The following is a 17853-nucleotide window of genomic DNA, read 5'->3' as shown; positions in this document are numbered from 1 at the left end:
CCAGTTATAATATTTTATGTAACACTGTGTAACAAGTCGCTTTTTGGATGTTAGTTTACATATTAAAAATGGGATTCAGCTTATTTATGTGTTCATCTTTACAATACAAATAGAAACTGATTTCTCTCGTGAAATTTCAGAGAGAACTGAAAGGAATTCTACATGGCTTGTGATTCACCTACCACTGATATGATCTGCTAATGAAGGAATAGATGGCTGGTCTGAGTTGTGCATGAAATTACTAGACATTGGCCATTATAAGAATCTCAAAGTCAAGTCTTGCCCTTAAGGATTATGAAGAGAAGAGAGTGGTCAGAGCTAACTCTAACAGAAATGACCTTTTTTTCCATACTTTACTAAAAACTACTGTTGCAGTAATAGTAGTAGCTCCAAACAAAAAATTCCTACTTCTAGAAAATGCTTGTTTGCATTTTTTTGGGTCACATCCAAAAGCAGAAAGGTCTCATGGATAGATTAACAAAGAGATCAAACACTGCCCTCATTAACAGAATGTGTTCTGACAATGACTGAAGATCTCTACCATAACCTCATCCTCCCCCACCTGTTAAAACATCACTTTAAATCTGAGCGCTTTCCTCCACTTTTTACATGAAACAAGGTCACATTCTTTTGTCTTTTAAGAAATGTTCACATTAATTCATTTTATTGAACGCTCTTATTAAATTCCATACTATCCTCATTTTCAAAGACAATGGAAGTGCAAGGCAGCATAAAAAAGACAGGATGGGGAATTTAAAAAAAAGAATTTCCAGCCATCTCAAAATGCAGACAAAAATCAGAAGGAGATTTAACACTTGGAAGGGTATTGAGAACCTGGCTTATGAATGAAGAAATGGCCATGAGACAGGGACTTTTTGAAAAATAGGCACAGATGAGTAGGTAGCCCAAGGGATTTGTAATGGGATCCTGAGACTCTCACCTGTGGGTCATGAGGTCAAACACAACCTGGATTATTAGGACAAGATTTTGTTATCATCTGTCAAGTTTTCCTAGTGAATACATCTACGTTACAATAGGCATCTTTGTTGGCAGTGCCAATTGTAACATCAAAGATTAAATGGAATCAGAAATTAAATAGAACTCATTACAGTGAAAGATGGCCCTTGAGCTCTACAGGCTTGTATTCCTAAGAAAGTAATAAATGATCCCAGCACTGCTATCTGCCTACAGAGGTACAAGAATCGAGATGTAATGATCACTGCTACATTGCATGTCAAATTTTCAGCACCTTTTACTGTTCTTTATACTCATTTCAAAACACTTCCTAAGACAACTCATACCTGCTGTATGCTCAAGGCAAGTTAAGACAAATACTCAAAGACTTAAATTAGAAAAGATGCTTAAGTTAAATGAAATCTACCTAAGTTAGTACCTTAGTTAAATGAAACTAAGTTAAATGAAATGTACCAATCAAGGTGGCAGCAATTTTTATCTGTAAGAGATATAACAAGGGTTCTACAGAAAATTTTCTAGCAGCAAAAGCACTTACAGCAATTAAGAAGGGCCAGTGTCTCTGCTAATAGAATCAAAGATAAAATCTTCCAGAGAGAAGAGAGTAATAGAATATGAATTCACATGAAGGACTGCCTTCAAGCCACTTGAGTGTACCCTTTTCCTCTCTTGCTGTAAGTCATATTTTTACTAGCAGTACAGTAGCTCACCCTTCATTTTGGCAGATACATTTCTATGTAGAAAGTCGGAAAAGAAAAACAAAACAAAACAAGATTCATTCTGAGGTAGAAAAAAAGCCCACAAAAGCAGAGGGTAAGCATTTTAAGTTTGCAATTTAAAGGCCCATGCTTGGCCAAAGCTGGGCCAATGCTGAAGAGGCTAGTTTAAATATTATCAACTGTTAGAGTTGTAGTAGCATAGCATTCTGCTGGAGTTCAGACAAAATGATGAATTATGAAATGCAAATGTTGCTTCTAGTCCTTATCACTGGAGCTCTGTACAATTCAGCCACAGTTTGGCTATTTTTTTATGCAGCACTCAGTGAAATATAGAAATCCAGAGTTATGGATCATCTCTGTTCATTTTCTGCACTAAGTTCATACTGGTATCCTCCTTACACAAATCCTAACTGTGACAAAAGCCCCATGCTGCTGACATATGGACACTGCGAGGGGCAGCATTACCACTGTTTTCATTAAAAGATGCACTGCCTTAACAAATCAGTAGATCAGCCAGGGTAAGGAGTTATCAAGAACTTACTACCCTTGTGCGAGGTGCCTCTTGTAAGTCCTATTTAATCTTGAGTTACACTTGAAATATTTCTAACTTTGTATTGAAAAAGTATTTAGCACTGCTAGAACAGCTTTCCATTGATATACATAATTTTATTCATTTGCAAACATTCCAAAGGAACCCAAAGGTCTTGATGATGTTTTGAAAACACAAAGAAAGTCCATTTGTACCATCATTTATACCACCAATTACACGTTAATTTTAACATGCCTAGATGCTGTGATTTAACAATGACACAAAATGGTACTTAACTCACAAGGCTCAAAAGTTCAGAATTTTTGCTCTCCAGAAAGCTGTTGTTCCTACTTGGAACAAAAACAATGACCAAATTGAAGTCTAATTGTTTCTTTCAATCATCCAAAACTAAAAAAGCATTCAGTCCTTTTGATCTGCTTTCTGAGTTGTAGAGAATGTTTGTTCTGTATTTTGTTTTTGGTTTGGTTACTTGAACAAAGACACAGAAGGGGCAATATAGTGGTCATGGCAGAAGAGGATGAAGATGAGAAGAATCCACATATTTAGAGAATTGCCATTAACTCCAAATTATCCAGAACTTTCTGGTTTCAGGATGAAATACACCTGTACAATAGTTTATGTTGAAGGGGGCCTCTGGATGGTATCTAGGTCAACTCTCATCTTGTGAGAAGTTACAGCTGTTTTTGAGGAAATGTCCTCAGTTTAGGCCATTTTTGGCAACTTGAATACAGCATAAAAAAAAACATCTTAAGCTGAGATAGAAGATGAAGTGTAGCATAGTAGTCAAACAATGCTCTTTTCCTCTCTGTCTCCACTGTAACAATGTACTAATTTTCAATGATTTCAACACATTACTCAAATAAAGCAGCTGCTGCCCCAAGGCAAGAGGAGGAAAATGAAGCTGACATAAAAGCATGTACTGAAAAAAATCAGCTGAAACATAGCTTGCTCTTCTGGACTCCCAAAAAGCTCCTTAATTTTCTGTTCTCTTTACAGAAAGATGTGGCTTATAATCAGTATATCATACCAAAACAAAAATATTTTCTAATACTTTAAATATATCAAATGGCCACAATTTAGAATATTTCTCATCATTTATGTATCTTATCTCTAGTTTGAGACAAATTTTAGCTTAGGGAGGCTGCTATAAATGCATATTCATCTACAAAAACCTTTTCTGACAGTGGCTAGAATTACTTTACTACACTTCTGAATATCAATATCAATGACTAACTAAAATTGCATAGTATGTCCATCGTGCAACTGTTGTGTAAAAATATGCAAAAAATGGATCAATTTGTGGTCATCCAAAAGTAGCTTCTAATGAAATGGCTTTATATAGTATTTATACGAATACATCATTGCAAGATATTATTTCAAATAAATGCATGTACATTCATACACACATACCTGGTTTGGAAGCAGCAGCTTCTCTTTCCTTTAAATTCTCTGATCCAATTAACTTGAGCAAACAACCACTTTCTGATGTATTTTCTGCAACTCCTGGCTGTAAAATATGACATATTTCCTGTAAGTTTGGGGCTTACACAGGAATACTGTGACTTTTTGAAACATTCGTGCTTCAAACAATTCCTATGCTAAACTGAAAAAACTAAAATAATGTCAAAAATACATTTATTAGCAACCTTCAGCAAAGCAGAAGATACAGAAATGGCTGCTTACCTTATTTTTGGGTGCCTGTGGCCTGTGGCAATAAAGAAAAAAAGGCATAAATTACACTACTCAACAACAGCATTCTTCATCACAGATGTCATTGAAATCAGTGGCGTGCAGTGACAGGACAAGGGGTAACAGGCAAAAACTGCAACACAGGAAGTTCCATACAAATATGAGGAAGAACTTCTTTACTGGCAGGGTGCACTGGAACAGGCTGCTCAGAGAGTCTCCTCTGCAGATATTCAAGACTAATCACGATGCCTTCCTGTGCAACCTGCTTTAGCCATGATCTTCAGAGCTCCCTCCCAACCCTTTCAGTTCTGTGATATCGTGATCTAAATTCCTGTACAACTTTATGCTAAAAGAGAACGTTGCCAACTTGAAAAATGTCAGGGCGCAATATCTACTAGTATAAAAACACTGATGGCTGTAACAGACGTTGAGGAAAGAAAAAAACCCACCTCCTCACCCTTATTTCCCTTCCCCTAAACTGTTTACACTGGGACATATTTCCTGGGCATTGTATGACATAGGAGCTCCTACTGGTTCCACTGGGATTCACAGGTGTGTCAGCATTGTTAATCGTGAGGACTTTGCAAACTATGCGAACATTCATGCACGGCGTGTAAATTACTTCCAATTACAAAAACAAAAAGCTCATATTTTCCAAGACCCTGGCTTAAAGTATCATTTTAATTTCAAAATAAATTGATTTTAAAGCACTGAAAACAAATATGAAACAAGAAAAGCAAATACACTTTTGCCTGGAGAGCTTGGAAAAGTGATAATATTAAATATGGAGAACTAATCATGGCAAATGAACACAATCCTCAATTTTTTCTCAAGTTGCAGTCTTCCTCGGGACAAGGAATGACTTTACATTAATGAATTTTTGCATTTAGAAGTGAGGCTGCTTGGAAGAAATTAGAAGGAGAAAGCTGAGTAATGTTTAACGAGGCAACAATTCATTGCCCAGGGAGGTGCTGCAAGTTGCAGCACATAAATCGTAATAATCTTGCGTCCTAATTTTTGTGTGAGCTTGCAAGGTCACGTATAATGAAACGCAGGTTGAGGAACCCTGCAGGCACTCAGAGAAACCTTGCAGAAGCAGCAGCAGTGGCAGTAAACTTGCCACGTTAGAGCTGCCTCTTCCTCTTGTGGAAATGCAGACTTATGCCTTCTGCAAACTCCTTCCCAAACAAAAGTAAATAACCTCAGCCTGGGTTCTGATGGTCAGCCTGGGAGTTTTCCAATTTCTGCAACATCACTCAGGAAAAAAATGTGGAAGATAAGCCATACTCTAAGAACAACAGGAGTATTTTGTCTTCTGTTGTATCCAGACTGACTAAGCCCATGCAAATATATTTGAAGAAGTTCTCTCTCCCCATTTGATTGAGAGTGCCTTTTGGCTGATCATTTTTCAGTAGCAGTTAGTATAATTTTTTCTGTCTGTCCTTTAAACTCAAGATCTAGCAGGTAAGGCATTCACCAATGAAGTAGATCTTTCCCTGGGTCTATTGGACCCAGGGATTGGGTATAATCTCTTATGTGCTTGTGTTATCAAATTCACTGAAGGCAACAGGATGCAGATTTTGGTCTGACCATTTTGAACAACCATTTTAAAGCACACTGTAATAGTAAGCAGACAACAGCTACACTAACATGTAAGCACTAAAGAAGTAACACTATACTTACTGTTGATGTGAAGAACAAACTTTAGTAAGCTTTTCCAACTCTTCACTACTCAGTTCTTTAGCTGAATTCCTCAGTGTTCTATCTGGACTAGAGACTGCTGCTTTCCATTTTCTTTCTGAATTAAATCCAAATATCCAAACTATTACAAAAGTAATATTTGCTTATCATAAAACATGCATATTAAACTAATTCATGGAAAAAATTATCAACTACTCCACTGTTACGTTCTACAATCTTGTTTCAGACTGTGTAAAAAGCATCATATTTTGCCATGCTTTATTTGCATCACATCAGATTGAAACGTGAAGTAAAAATACACCCCCAAAAGCTGTAGGGCTTATAGGTAACAAATAAATTATTAGCACCTTTTTCATGAAACATGCATGAAGGGGTCCAAAGAAGGAATATTCTTGTCATAACAAACTAGAGAAATCTGGGTATAAATGCTATTTCTGCTGCTTTTTGGCTTTAAGCTCGCAAAACAAACACTCCTGTTATTTACAAAGGCAAAACAAGTGAACTCTTCCTACTATCATATTAGTTTAGCCTGTACTTACCCCACTGCTCCTGTATGGAAGAAAGATTTGCAAGCAGTTGTTCATGATACAGTCGTTCAAGCTGAATGAACTTCATTGCCTTCTCATCTTAAAGGCTGGTTAAAGAAAAACGCACTCACACAGACATACTTCTATTTCTTTGTTTTTGACATCGTATTTGAATGGAAAATCGTAATGTATCTGAAACATCATTAAGTGAGACTGAACAATAATTAGCATCCAGATCTCTGTGCAAGGGAGAAAATGAATACTGCAAATAAGAACAAAGATAAGTTCCAAAAATGAAAACTCTATTCTTTTCAGCAGTTACCTCTTCACATGTCTGGTAGCCAACGGAAGATTGTCTAGAAAAGAGATGAGCAACACATTACTTTGTTGACAGCTGTAAGTTAAATCAAAGCTCTTGGAAGTGAAAAGCAAAACAGTGATACAAATGCTAGTACATATCTCTCAAGAAATACAATTATGTGTCAATAAACAAAACTGACTGAAAATACAACTCCTTTTACTCATCAACTGGAGATCAGCATCAAAAGAACATCAACAGCTCAAACTCTACAAAACACACTTCCCCTATTCAACCACTGTATTCAACATTGTTGGACAGCTACAACACCTTCTTCGTAAAGATTCTGCTTCATTTTTGTCTCCATGAAGAACTCTTTCTCCCCATCAGGGTTATTATCATATTTGTACAACCATCAAAGTATCTTTATAATTTGTAATAGTGGAGGGTATTTCTTGCTCCATCAAACTCAGGTTGTTTGTTATTCTGTTTAAGGCCATGTTTATCAGCTATTTCAAATTTAATTATACAGTGCAATGGGTATAGAAGTATTCTGAACAAATTTGTTAATAATATAGAAAAAATAATTTCCATTATTCACTTTAATTAAAATATTGAAGTAATTATTATAAAAACATAAGAGATATTTGTAACTTTTGTTAGGCTCATGCACCAAATAAATGGCATGGTTTATAAACAACAACATTAACAGAAAGAATATTCCTTGCCCTCAAGAATTCTCTTACTGGGAACAGAAATAGAGATCAGAAAGATAGCCTTAGAGGATCACAGCAACAACCCTGACTTATTGTTAAATACGCAGTTCTACACTGGATGAATTAAAATACACATCATGGATAATTAACACAGTGTAACATGATCAAGTAAGTTCTTTATTAACATTGGAAAACTGATGACTGCAAGTACAGGGGAGATTTCCTTCATAAATATGTATTATACTGTGGTGTTGAATTCCACATGTCAGGTGTGTTTTGCACTTTAAATATATCCTTTGATCAGATATAAATATAAGGTTCCTCCATTAAAGCAATTTCTATGAAAGAGAAACTGTATTTCATCATAGAATCATAGAATAGCCTCAAAAGGACCTCAAACACCATCTAGTTTCAACCCCCCTGCCATGGGCAGGGTGGCCAACCACTGGACCAGGCTGCCCAGAGCCATTTCTGTCATACTGATGGATGTTTTTTAAGACTTAATGTGTTTTTCCATGAACAGCCATAACGTTCCTGCAGAATTTTCTGTTCTGCTAATTTGTGCTGTACATTTTTGTGGGCTTTTTTCCTTTTTCTGATGGATGTTTTTGAAGACAATGGTGGGTAATTTCACATATTATCTTTAAAACATTGCTATAGCTGTTGCCCTGTTTTTATACCATTGCCAAATATAATTGGCAAGATTTAAGGACATTTCTTTTGCTTTGTTATTTAATCATTATAATTGCCCACATGCTCAGTATTTTTTTTTACAAATTACATAACAAATAACGTGTATGTACAGACTGTGTTAAATTCACGACACACCTTAGTGAGTCATATACCCATGAAGGGCTTACAACTTTCCTCTTCTTTTTACAGCCTGAACATTTTTCTTCAAAAGCAAACAGAGAAATGGCTAGACCAGATTTAAGAAATACATATAGAAATATATATTTCAAGGTTTAATATAATTATTATCTCCCAGAATTACTGAAATATCTTAATTATTACCAGTTTGACTGTTTGAACTGATTGACCACACTTGTTCATATTATCTAGGATCATCTCCTGGACTCCCACCAGGCAGTCACACCCGGTTTCCTGTGACAGTTTTTCAGATTACTTTGGCATGACCTTGAATACTTAGCACTTGACAAAGAACACGTTGCTGTTCTATGTGGGTTACTGATCTCCCTTAGTACAATGTGTTTGGTATTTTTATTCTCATTTAAACACTAATCATTCACAGTCTAGTCAGCCACTGCGATAATCTTGTTCTTACTATGACAGTGCCCTGTTTGATACAATAAAACATAAATCTTACCTAGATTGGACATAGTTTCAGTTATTAGAACACTGAACAGAACTTTTTTTTTATCCTATAAAACAGCTGTCCTTTAAAAACATTTTCTTACTTCCTCATTTCTGCACAACTATAAACAATTGTATCAGCACAGTTTTTGAAAGTGGACTTACTACGTAAATTATATTGCAGCTGTCTGATTAGGGAGGAACTGCTTACGTACTGTATATTCACTCATGGGTAAATTATGGCTCTTTGCTTCTTTTTAACTCTGACCCACAACCTGTGAGTCAACGTCAAAGTATGTATTATCTGTTTTATTGTGTCAGATTATTTTAATACCACATAACAAATTTTACAGGTAAAAGGATACATTCCTCCTCTTGAAAATAGGTCTCAGCTATCTGAAAAGGAAAAAAAAAAAAACAAACAACAGGAAAATTAGCGTTCCTTCATTTTTATGAGAGTGGCAGGGATATAATTTGAACTTTTCATTATAGATTTAAATGTCTGCTTTGCAGATTCATATTTAATTTTGAGAGAATAGAAATATTTGGACTAAATGCACATACTCATTCTAATTCTCATTCTAAGAAAGATGCTTAAAGAGAATATCAAACAAAGATATCACAAGTTTACCTGCACAAATGAATTTGCTCAAATATATGTTGGGTTTTGTCTTGTTACAACAACATTTATTTCAGCAATTTTTAAAAATGATTATATTAGAAAGTTATAAAATGACAGAAGTACATGTGTTTAATGATAGATGAGTTTTATTTCTGACCATGATGTAAGATCATTGTTGAGCTCTCCTGAGCATTACAGTGCAATGTAATGAAATGGAGAAGTAGAGACTTCCTGGCTAATGAGAAAACAACAATCTCTGGATCAAAGACACTGAAAGTAAAACCTACAGCAAGATCAGAGATATACCAGCAAGCTTCCAGTTTATACCCCATTTACAACATTTCAGATTTTAAGCATTTGAAATTCATGAGATAAACATGAGAGGAATGAATTTCTTCTTTTTTTTTTGTTACTCCCAGTTCACCAGCAGAATCCAGACAATAGCAATGCAGGAACCTTCTTCCACTTTCTTTCATGAAGCTACTCTTCTCTGTTAAAAAGATCTAAAGACTCTCTGCTTCTTATGTCATTTCCCAAAGCATAGCACCTTGGAATCTGAAGCTCTTTCAGAATAGAGCAGGTCATATAGTTCAGCCAGACAGCAGCTGTTTGATTAGAATTGTTGCTAAAACTGACATTTCTATAATTAAAACTGGGTTTGTAACAGGACAGCTCTACCAAAGAAGACCATCCCTCCCCTCTGACAAATAGTTTTAGAAATTTACAACATGAAAAACTTATTTGTGCTTGCCAGAAAAGTAGGTAGACTTTTCTTAGAAATCACAAGAATTGTGATGTGCTTTTTGGTAAATGCAATATAAAGCTCAGAAGTAAAAACGTGTTTTTCAAACATCCCAATACAGATTGCTTGATATGTCTTAGGAAGAAAGAGAATGTGTTTGGTTGACATGTTTGAATCTGGAAACCCAGACTGCGTTTTCAGTCCTGTCACAGTTTCTGTGTGACTTTGAAAAGGTTGTTGGCCTTAGGGTTTGGCTTCCTCACGTATGAAGCTGTGAACAGATTTCATCTCTATTGCGGTCAATGACACTCCTTCACGTTTGTCAAGAGTTTTGAAATTCTTGCCCTAACGGTATTGTTTTCCAAAGTAGATCTTTGTACTGACTCATAGATAAACACCAAATTTGACGTGGCTGTAAGTACAAATGGTTAACCTTAATGCTAAGTTTCAAATAAACTAAGGAACAGTAAGAAATAACTTCACTTAAGTACAAATCTTAAAAAAACAAAACAAACAAAAACCAAAAAACCCCTCCTATGTTAAATGTGAAGCATCTGGAAGAAGAAGCCTCTCCTACCATCATCTCTCATCTCAGTCAAAAGAGAATAAGAATGCAGGTGCACTAACATAGTGAAAATATTTAAAATATTACAGTGGCCCAATTTTCCACAATAAGGACAACGTAACTAAGTCAAGTCAGACACTATCATGTCTCTTTGAGTCACTTCAGCCAAACAAAAAGTATTCCAGCCCACTGTTAGTCCAACACAACAGAACTATGCATTAATAGTGCACTGAGTCCTAGCCACATACTTTTCAAAGTGTGCTTTTCAAATTACACAGTATTTCTCTCGGTAGTGCAGATGTGGTGACTGCGAGAAAAAGTATATACTAAGGAATCTTGAATCTTAGCATTCACATATCAAGTTCAAGCTAGGAAGAACTCTGCAATAGCAAAAATAATTCCTGGTGCAAAATGTGATTTAGACATCAGCCATCTGCATTTCTGTGTCCTAAATACTCCACTAGTGTCCTACATATCATGCAAAGCCTGTCTTTAAGAGTTTCCTTCAACAGCAGAATGTACTTCTGAGACAGCTTATAATTTAATATATATATATTAGAGTGGACATATTTGCCTTCATTCTCTGTTAAGCAGAAAAACTTGAAAATACACTGCCCAGATATGAATACTGACATATGTTGAATCAATGCATCTTTTTCCCACTGAGAAAAAGTCACAATCACAAAGTGGTGTGCAGCAATCCAGAATCATAGGAAGTACCTGATGGAGACACAGGGGCAGTGTCTTTGAATCCAACTGCTCGACCTCTTCACGAAGCAAAGAGAAAAGGGACTGCAACGTTTGTTTTTGTTCTTTTTGGTGAGAATTTTCATTTGCTTCAACAGCACCTTCAGAATGCACAGACTCTGTATGTGTAACAAGAGTATTTTCCTCCTTGATTGCTGTGGTTCCCACTGAAGGAACTCCTTTAAAAAGAACAAGTACTCAGGTTAGGATTCAAAAAATACGCTGATCTGCATTTTTAGGAAATTTCAATACAAAAGCTGTGAATAAAATCTTATTATCTTAAATAATAGCCCTGCAAGTAAATAAGACATCGGTCTTGTCAAAATTAGTTGCAATCGGTTTCAATGTCTCAATGTCAGCTCACCTACCTGGAAAGACACAGTGACACACATCAGCTATTTTTGTACACTACTAACTGGGACTCAACTTTAACTTGGAATGAAAAAAAAAATCACCTAGCCTAAACTGTTTTAGAGTGATTAAAAAGAGACCAGAATCCAAACTGAAGTGTTGTGGCTCACATTATTTTCAGCAGCTGAAGTCAATACTTAGGTGCTCAGACCCAAGACACCAAATTTCTGTTTTAAAACAGGTGAAAAGTTTTGCTCTGAATGGACTGAAAGAAGAAAAGGAAGAACAGTGAGTTCCTGAAAGGCAGGGAATGCTTTGTGTTGAGTAAGTACTCTGGTGGTGGCCACCTACTTCCAGGAAAGAGCTTTGTTGACTTGCTGAGACAAATGCCTGGAGAATGCATTGAATGGCTATGTCATGTAGGCTCTTGGTGGGTGTCTTCATGCCTGCTAAGGAGCTTGTAAAGGGAGAAGTCCAGGGAAGGAAAGGCTCATGCTGAGAAGGTGAATTCAACCTGTTCTTTGGATGACAACACAGCGTATCCTCACAGTGATGACAGGAACTTAAAGGATAGAAAGAAGCAGATGATGTGGGAATTCTGCTTGCACTGGCAAGGATTGTGCTGCTGAGTGAAAACAAAAACATCCCTTGATAGCAAGATTGTTTGGGAGTCCAGGAGACGAGCCAGTAATGATGATCCCCTTTGGCACCAACAACATAAGGAATTTAATGAACAGAATTTCTGTCTAGGCAGGAAACCAGTACTTCCCAATCCATTGCTGCCTGTCTACCACTTTTACAGAAGTAAAAAAAAGGCAGGTACTTGGTGAATGACTGGCAATGAATGTGAAGTATAATGTAAAGCGTGACAGCACAAAAATATTGCAGGAAAAAAATTCAGGGCATAAATTCTGTATTTTATTTTAGAAATGCAAAGTTACCAATGCATTGGAAGAGAGGTTCTTGAAGGACTGGAAGAAAGAGTAGGACTTGATGGTCGCTTTTCAAAATGGAGAAAAGTCAGTGGTGGGTGGGATACTCATGGACCGTTTTTACTGAGTATCTTCATCTCCTTCTCCAAGTCAAAGATGGCCAATGAAATCTCAAACTGTGCAAATGACAAAGGTCTTTTGGGCAGTCAAATATTGCATGAATGGTGATGAACTTCAGAAGGACCTCAAGAACTTGAGCTGACAAAATGATGGCTGATGAGCTGCAGTGTAGGTAAAACTAAACTATTGCCTGTTGTATGGCCTGAACCTCTGATCGATCACCTGAGGCGAGCAATGCTCAGCCACGGGAGCACAGCTGAAGGCAATTCACCTGTGCTGCCAGAAGGGGTGGAGCCTGGCTGCACCTCTCCTAGACTCCTTTAAGAGCTGGCTACCAGGGGGGAAGGGTCTTTTCTGGAGATCCCTCATCTAGAGTTTTGCAGTGAGTCCAGGATGTGGGTAAGCATACTATCTATTCTCTTTTTGTTATTATAACCTGCTTACCCAGACTCTCTTGTTTATTTCATGATTATAACTTCTGTATATTCATTGATTATACAGATGTATAATTCCAATTTCAAAACCAGATAATAAAACGAAGGAAAGCTCTAAGAGTCATTGGTAGCTCTGTGGAATCACTAGAATATGAGCATCATCTCCCAAAAAACTCCATATGAAGAGAAAGGATCTCTTGCAGACACATTTATACTATCATAAAGCTCTGCGAAAGTGCTTTGATTGGTAAGTTTGTTCCTTTAAGTGAACCAGTTTTACCACAAAGCTTGGCTTTATTTTTGCATAGCAGGCTACTTTGCCATTACAGAACATACTGTATTGGTAAAGAGTAGGTGCCTACCCAGTCCTAAAACAATTGATTTCTCAATTCATGAACAACTTATTTTTCTCTAATAATGAAATGTATTTGATATCTTTAGAGAGGACATAATTTTACAAATTTATGAACTTTAGATATTTGTTTAAATATCAGCATTATTTCAAATGGTGAAATTGCTGTAAGTGAATAATGTCCATATTATGAACGAAGTATGGCGTGGCCTAAAGTGAAAGTTAGAGTTAGCCATTAAAGATTATGGTCAGCCAAGACTGACGCTGCTTTTTCCATATAGAAGTGCATCTTGTTCTTAGAAAGCAGTACACTCAGTACACTTAGTACACTCAAGAGTCTCTGAAAGGAGCCAATTCCATTTTGGAAGAAATTGTGAAATACTTCTTCAATTTGAAGAATAAAAAAAGCAAACAATGCTATTTCTCAGAAAACACATTCTGAGTGTTGCTGCAGAAAAACTGTAAGCTACTGATTAATGAAAAGCCCAACACTGTACATAACAACTGATAGCAGTAAAGTGTAATAAAGGAGTAAATAAAGAAAAAATGAAAAGAACAACACAAGCTCCACCAACTTTCCCCCCAAACCCAGTGACAGCACCATGACTATTTTTAGTGCCGGCAAATATGTATGTGAAATTAAAGACTTCTTGAAATTAAATTAATTAGACAAAATACAAAAAGCAACTTGCACAGATAGACGAACTCAAATACACTGAGACTTGTGCAATCAACCTGTATTAACATGGTAAGCATGTTCTTCCCAAACCACATCCATTTCTGAGAACTCATCAGCTAAAAGCACGCGGGGCCACATCAAGTTAACCCCTTCCCAACAATAAACCTCACTTTCTGTAATCATTTAGATTCTGTTGTTCCTGCAGCTCAAGCACTCAGCATATTCCAAATTCCTTTGTGTTCACTGCAACTGACACCCTACAGTGATGATCCAGGTTTAAGATTTAGAGGTTAAGAGGTTAAGGCACTGAATGTCAATGGAAGGCTCCATCATTCTATTTTTGTTTATTTATAAACTCTTTATTGTAAACTATCCAGGTCAGGAGTCCTAACAATCTCTGTGGGTGGCTATTTTCGCAGGGCTTATTGCCAGACAAAATATGGGTGTAATTTAACATTGCTTTTTCATTATTGATGTATGCCTCTGCTTTTCCAATATTTACTCGTGCTTGCTATGACCAAATGCAACAAGGGACATAACTGGGTGCAAGGAACAAACCAGGAGGTGTTTTTAGATAGAATGAAGGCTATATTTAAGAAGAGATGCATACTTATTTATTTTTTTTTCAGCACGTGGTCATGAAACACAAAAAGAGGACCCAGATGTTTTAGCAAACCTACCTCAGGAGAAAAAAAGTAACTTAAAAATGCACTTTAATAAGCAGTTAATAATCAGCTGTCACATCAAAACATGAAACATGCTCAATAGCAACTACCACAAAACCCCTTCAGTTTAATGTTGTTGTGGTACCTCTACTACATAGTTAGACACTGCATATTGTTCCTGCATATAGTTGAGCTGTCACTCATTTGGAATCCAGTTCTGCCCTTGGATTTAAAACAATACATCAGAGTCATTCAGGTTAATTCTACCTTGCTTTATTTTAAATACAAGACAATATTTGCACCTTAGTAACAACATAACCAAGAACATTTCCTGAGGCTGCAACACTTAGTAATGTTATTTTATCATGAAGATGTTATGGGCCGAGATCACTCTTCATTTACTTATCCTCCATGTTCTTAAAAAGAGCACAAAACACCATTTTCTCTTGGAATCCAATCTTAATGTCCAAAGCACCTGTTTTTTGGCGTTCTTTTAATTGTTTCCTAAAAACAGGTATCTTATGTATATGTCTGATACTTGAAGAAGCAAAGGTGGAAGGTTTTTTCACTTTGCAAAACATATTGGGGAAAAAAAAAAAAATTCACTTCAAATATTTCATTTTCAAGAGAGAAGCTTTTTTTCAGACAACAGGAGTATTTTGTAGGGGAACAGATCATTAAAGATCTATATTATATCTATTACAGATCAATAAAGATCTAACTATATGTGAGTGAGCTCAAAATCATGTTTATCACAACAAACAAGTAAAATGACACTGCATGGCTCTTCCTACAATTCACGTATTTCATTTGCAGTAACTCCAAATTTATCCCAACCACTTCACTTTCTCCCCATCATTTCTGTCCACATATCTGCATTACATTATTTTTAAATTTCCCTGCTGTTACCAATTACTTCATCCAATCTCTTGTTTTATTTTCTTCTCTTTTTAAATATAAAATCTACACTTGAAAGATATACTCACTGATGTTCTGTATCACTTAATGAGCAATTCTCCTCACAATGACATATTTTGGTATCCTCTTATCTTTACTAGAAAACATAATTTTTCTCTTCTAGATCTTGCCTGTATGTAAAAGACATGGAACACAAAACTTCCTTTTCATTGCTCCACGTATTTTGCAACCCTCTCAGATCATCATTTTTCAGAATTAGGCCATAAAGACACAAGTCATTTGTAAAACTGTACTCTACTATTTTTATTCCCCTAACTCCCCATCTTCTCAGCTTTTAGAAGGGAAAAAAAAAAAAAAGAAAAACCGCAAGAGTGACTAAATTGCTCCAAGTAACTCTCAAAGATACTGATGGGATGAAACACACTGAATTTAATTAATGTATTTGTAGCACAATGTCACATAAGCTTTATGATCTATGGCACAAACTTAATATGCATGTTGATGCAGACAAATCCTACTCCTTTGAAAAGGAAGAAACGTCTCAAAAAAGGACATGTAATAAACTTCTACATATTCCTTCCCCAGTTCAGATGCAAAATATCTAAAGGAGAAGTAACATCAAAACACTTAAGCAACTCAAAATACTTAAACAACTCATTACTTGAAATGCACATCCTGAGACTACATACCAAGCTTTAAATTCTGACAGCAACAGGTCTAGACATTATTCATACCAAGATTTAAAATCATGACTCTGTATCCAGACACCAAAATCTTGCACTTGAGCACTTCAGCAACAACATAATGCCTGAATTTCTGGCCACTCTGATTTGGAAGTCAGCCCAATTTCCATACTGAAAGTCTGTACTTGCTCGACTCATCCTTCCATGATGTGTTTCATTTGTTATATAGCTGATTAATTAAAATATATGCAATTAAAACATCTAGAATTTAATCTGATTTAGTAATTTTGAAGTAGAAAAAAAAAGCTAAATGAATTTTAAAAATAGTTAATATGGCACATAAAACCTATCTTTATTACTAGTTCACAGATTAAAACTATAGATTTATTTTTTTTAAGTAAACAGAACAGAAGCATATTTTTTAGAAAGTACCTTTAGTTTTTTTACTGGAGCTTCTTTTGCTTCTTGGACTTCTTTTTCCACCTGGCTGTTTTTCTGTGATAGGCTTTTCCTCCAGCTGAGGGTCCATATGGACATTCACAGATCTCCTCTCAGTCTCACTTTCCTTACAATCTCCACTGTCCATATTCTCATTATTATTGATACTGTCCTGCTCACCTTCATTCTGTCTTCCCATAGCAATTCTACTACCGGTCAAAACTTCATTCCCATCATTGTCAAGTTGATTTTCATTTTCGTCAGCTGTAGAAACCAAATGAGAGGTCAAACATTCGACCCTATAGTCAGCAGGAAGACTGTCCTTTGAGTCTATTTGTAGATCATTTGGTGGAAATTCTCTGTCGTCCATCAGAGCGTTACTTGTTGAACCACTTAATCCTCTTCCAGATATTTTTAGACCTAAAATACAAAACCACAAGAAGCATTTATAAATGGTACTATAATTAAGCTCATGCTTAATTCCAGTCAATAAAGAATCACATTAGCAAAGTGATATAGTTTAAAGGCATGGGGAAATTCTTTCAAACAGCAACCCATTGCCCTGCTGGAAGTTTTGTAAAGCAAACCTAACTACATACAACAATGACCTATAAATTTCTATTTTCATGCAATTATTATTGGTTCAAGTTACGTGACTAATAGCATAGCTGATCTTCACAGCAGTGCACAGTGTTATAACTGAAGTAACACGAAAAACCAAAAGATAACAAAAAGCACCACCTCCACTTACATCCGTGGCCAAAATAAAAACATTATTATCGCGTAAGATCACAGTTTGTCTGAAATAAAAATAAGCCAGGAAGAAACAAAAGCCAAACAACTTTCATTTCTGTCACTCATGGCACCACACCAAACATGTAGATAGGTTAATTCTTTTACAAGATCTAGATGCAAATAGAACCTGTTTATTGACTCAGATTGTCAGTTTATTTTCAAGAGAACATTCAACATGTCTTCAGTATACACACAGGCAGATGGTTTGCTAATAAAAAAATAAATCCACCAACTACTCTCAACAGGGGTCAATTTTCCCTTTTAGTGAACACGCAGCTCTAATCAATGCTGCAATTAAGCACACAGTTACAAGAAAAAAGCATA

At 36.0% G+C, this 17853-nt stretch overlaps 1 protein-coding gene and 1 long non-coding RNA gene across 7 annotated transcripts in view; one reads left to right on the top strand and one right to left on the bottom strand.

Moving 5' to 3' along the window:
• CNST (consortin, connexin sorting protein) overlaps positions 1–17853 on the bottom strand; it is a 45340-nt gene that overhangs the window by 14941 nt on the left and 12546 nt on the right. For all 6 annotated transcript variants that reach the window (XR_006180484.1, XM_042878720.1, XM_042878738.1 and 3 more), the window contains 7 exons: positions 16729–17154; positions 11136–11341; positions 8852–8882; positions 6171–6257; positions 5614–5728; positions 3925–3946; positions 3652–3748 (listed from right to left, as the gene is read on the bottom strand). Coding sequence is in view for 5 of the 6 variants with exons in the window: in XM_042878707.1 (XP_042734641.1) it covers positions 3652–3748; positions 3925–3946; positions 5614–5728; positions 6171–6257; positions 8852–8882; positions 11136–11341; positions 16729–17154 (984 nt within the window). In the remaining variant the exon portion in view is untranslated. The remainder of the gene's footprint in view (positions 1–3651; positions 3749–3924; positions 3947–5613; positions 5729–6170; positions 6258–8851; positions 8883–11135; positions 11342–16728; positions 17155–17853) is intronic.
• LOC122184125 lies at positions 12928–14672 on the top strand. The gene is made up of 3 exons (XR_006180489.1): positions 12928–12964; positions 13067–13246; positions 14660–14672. It is a non-coding gene; the product is annotated as an uncharacterized LOC122184125 (long non-coding RNA).

The sequence above is a fragment of the Lagopus leucura genome, unplaced genomic scaffold (assembly GCF_019238085.1).
Source record: "Lagopus leucura isolate 7727_CA_CO unplaced genomic scaffold, USGS_WTPT01 Super-Scaffold_73, whole genome shotgun sequence".
In the NCBI taxonomy this organism is placed as follows: domain Eukaryota; kingdom Metazoa; phylum Chordata; class Aves; order Galliformes; family Phasianidae; genus Lagopus; species Lagopus leucura.
The sequence above is the reverse complement of the archived record's forward strand: the minus strand, read 5'-3'. Positions and strand labels throughout refer to the sequence as shown.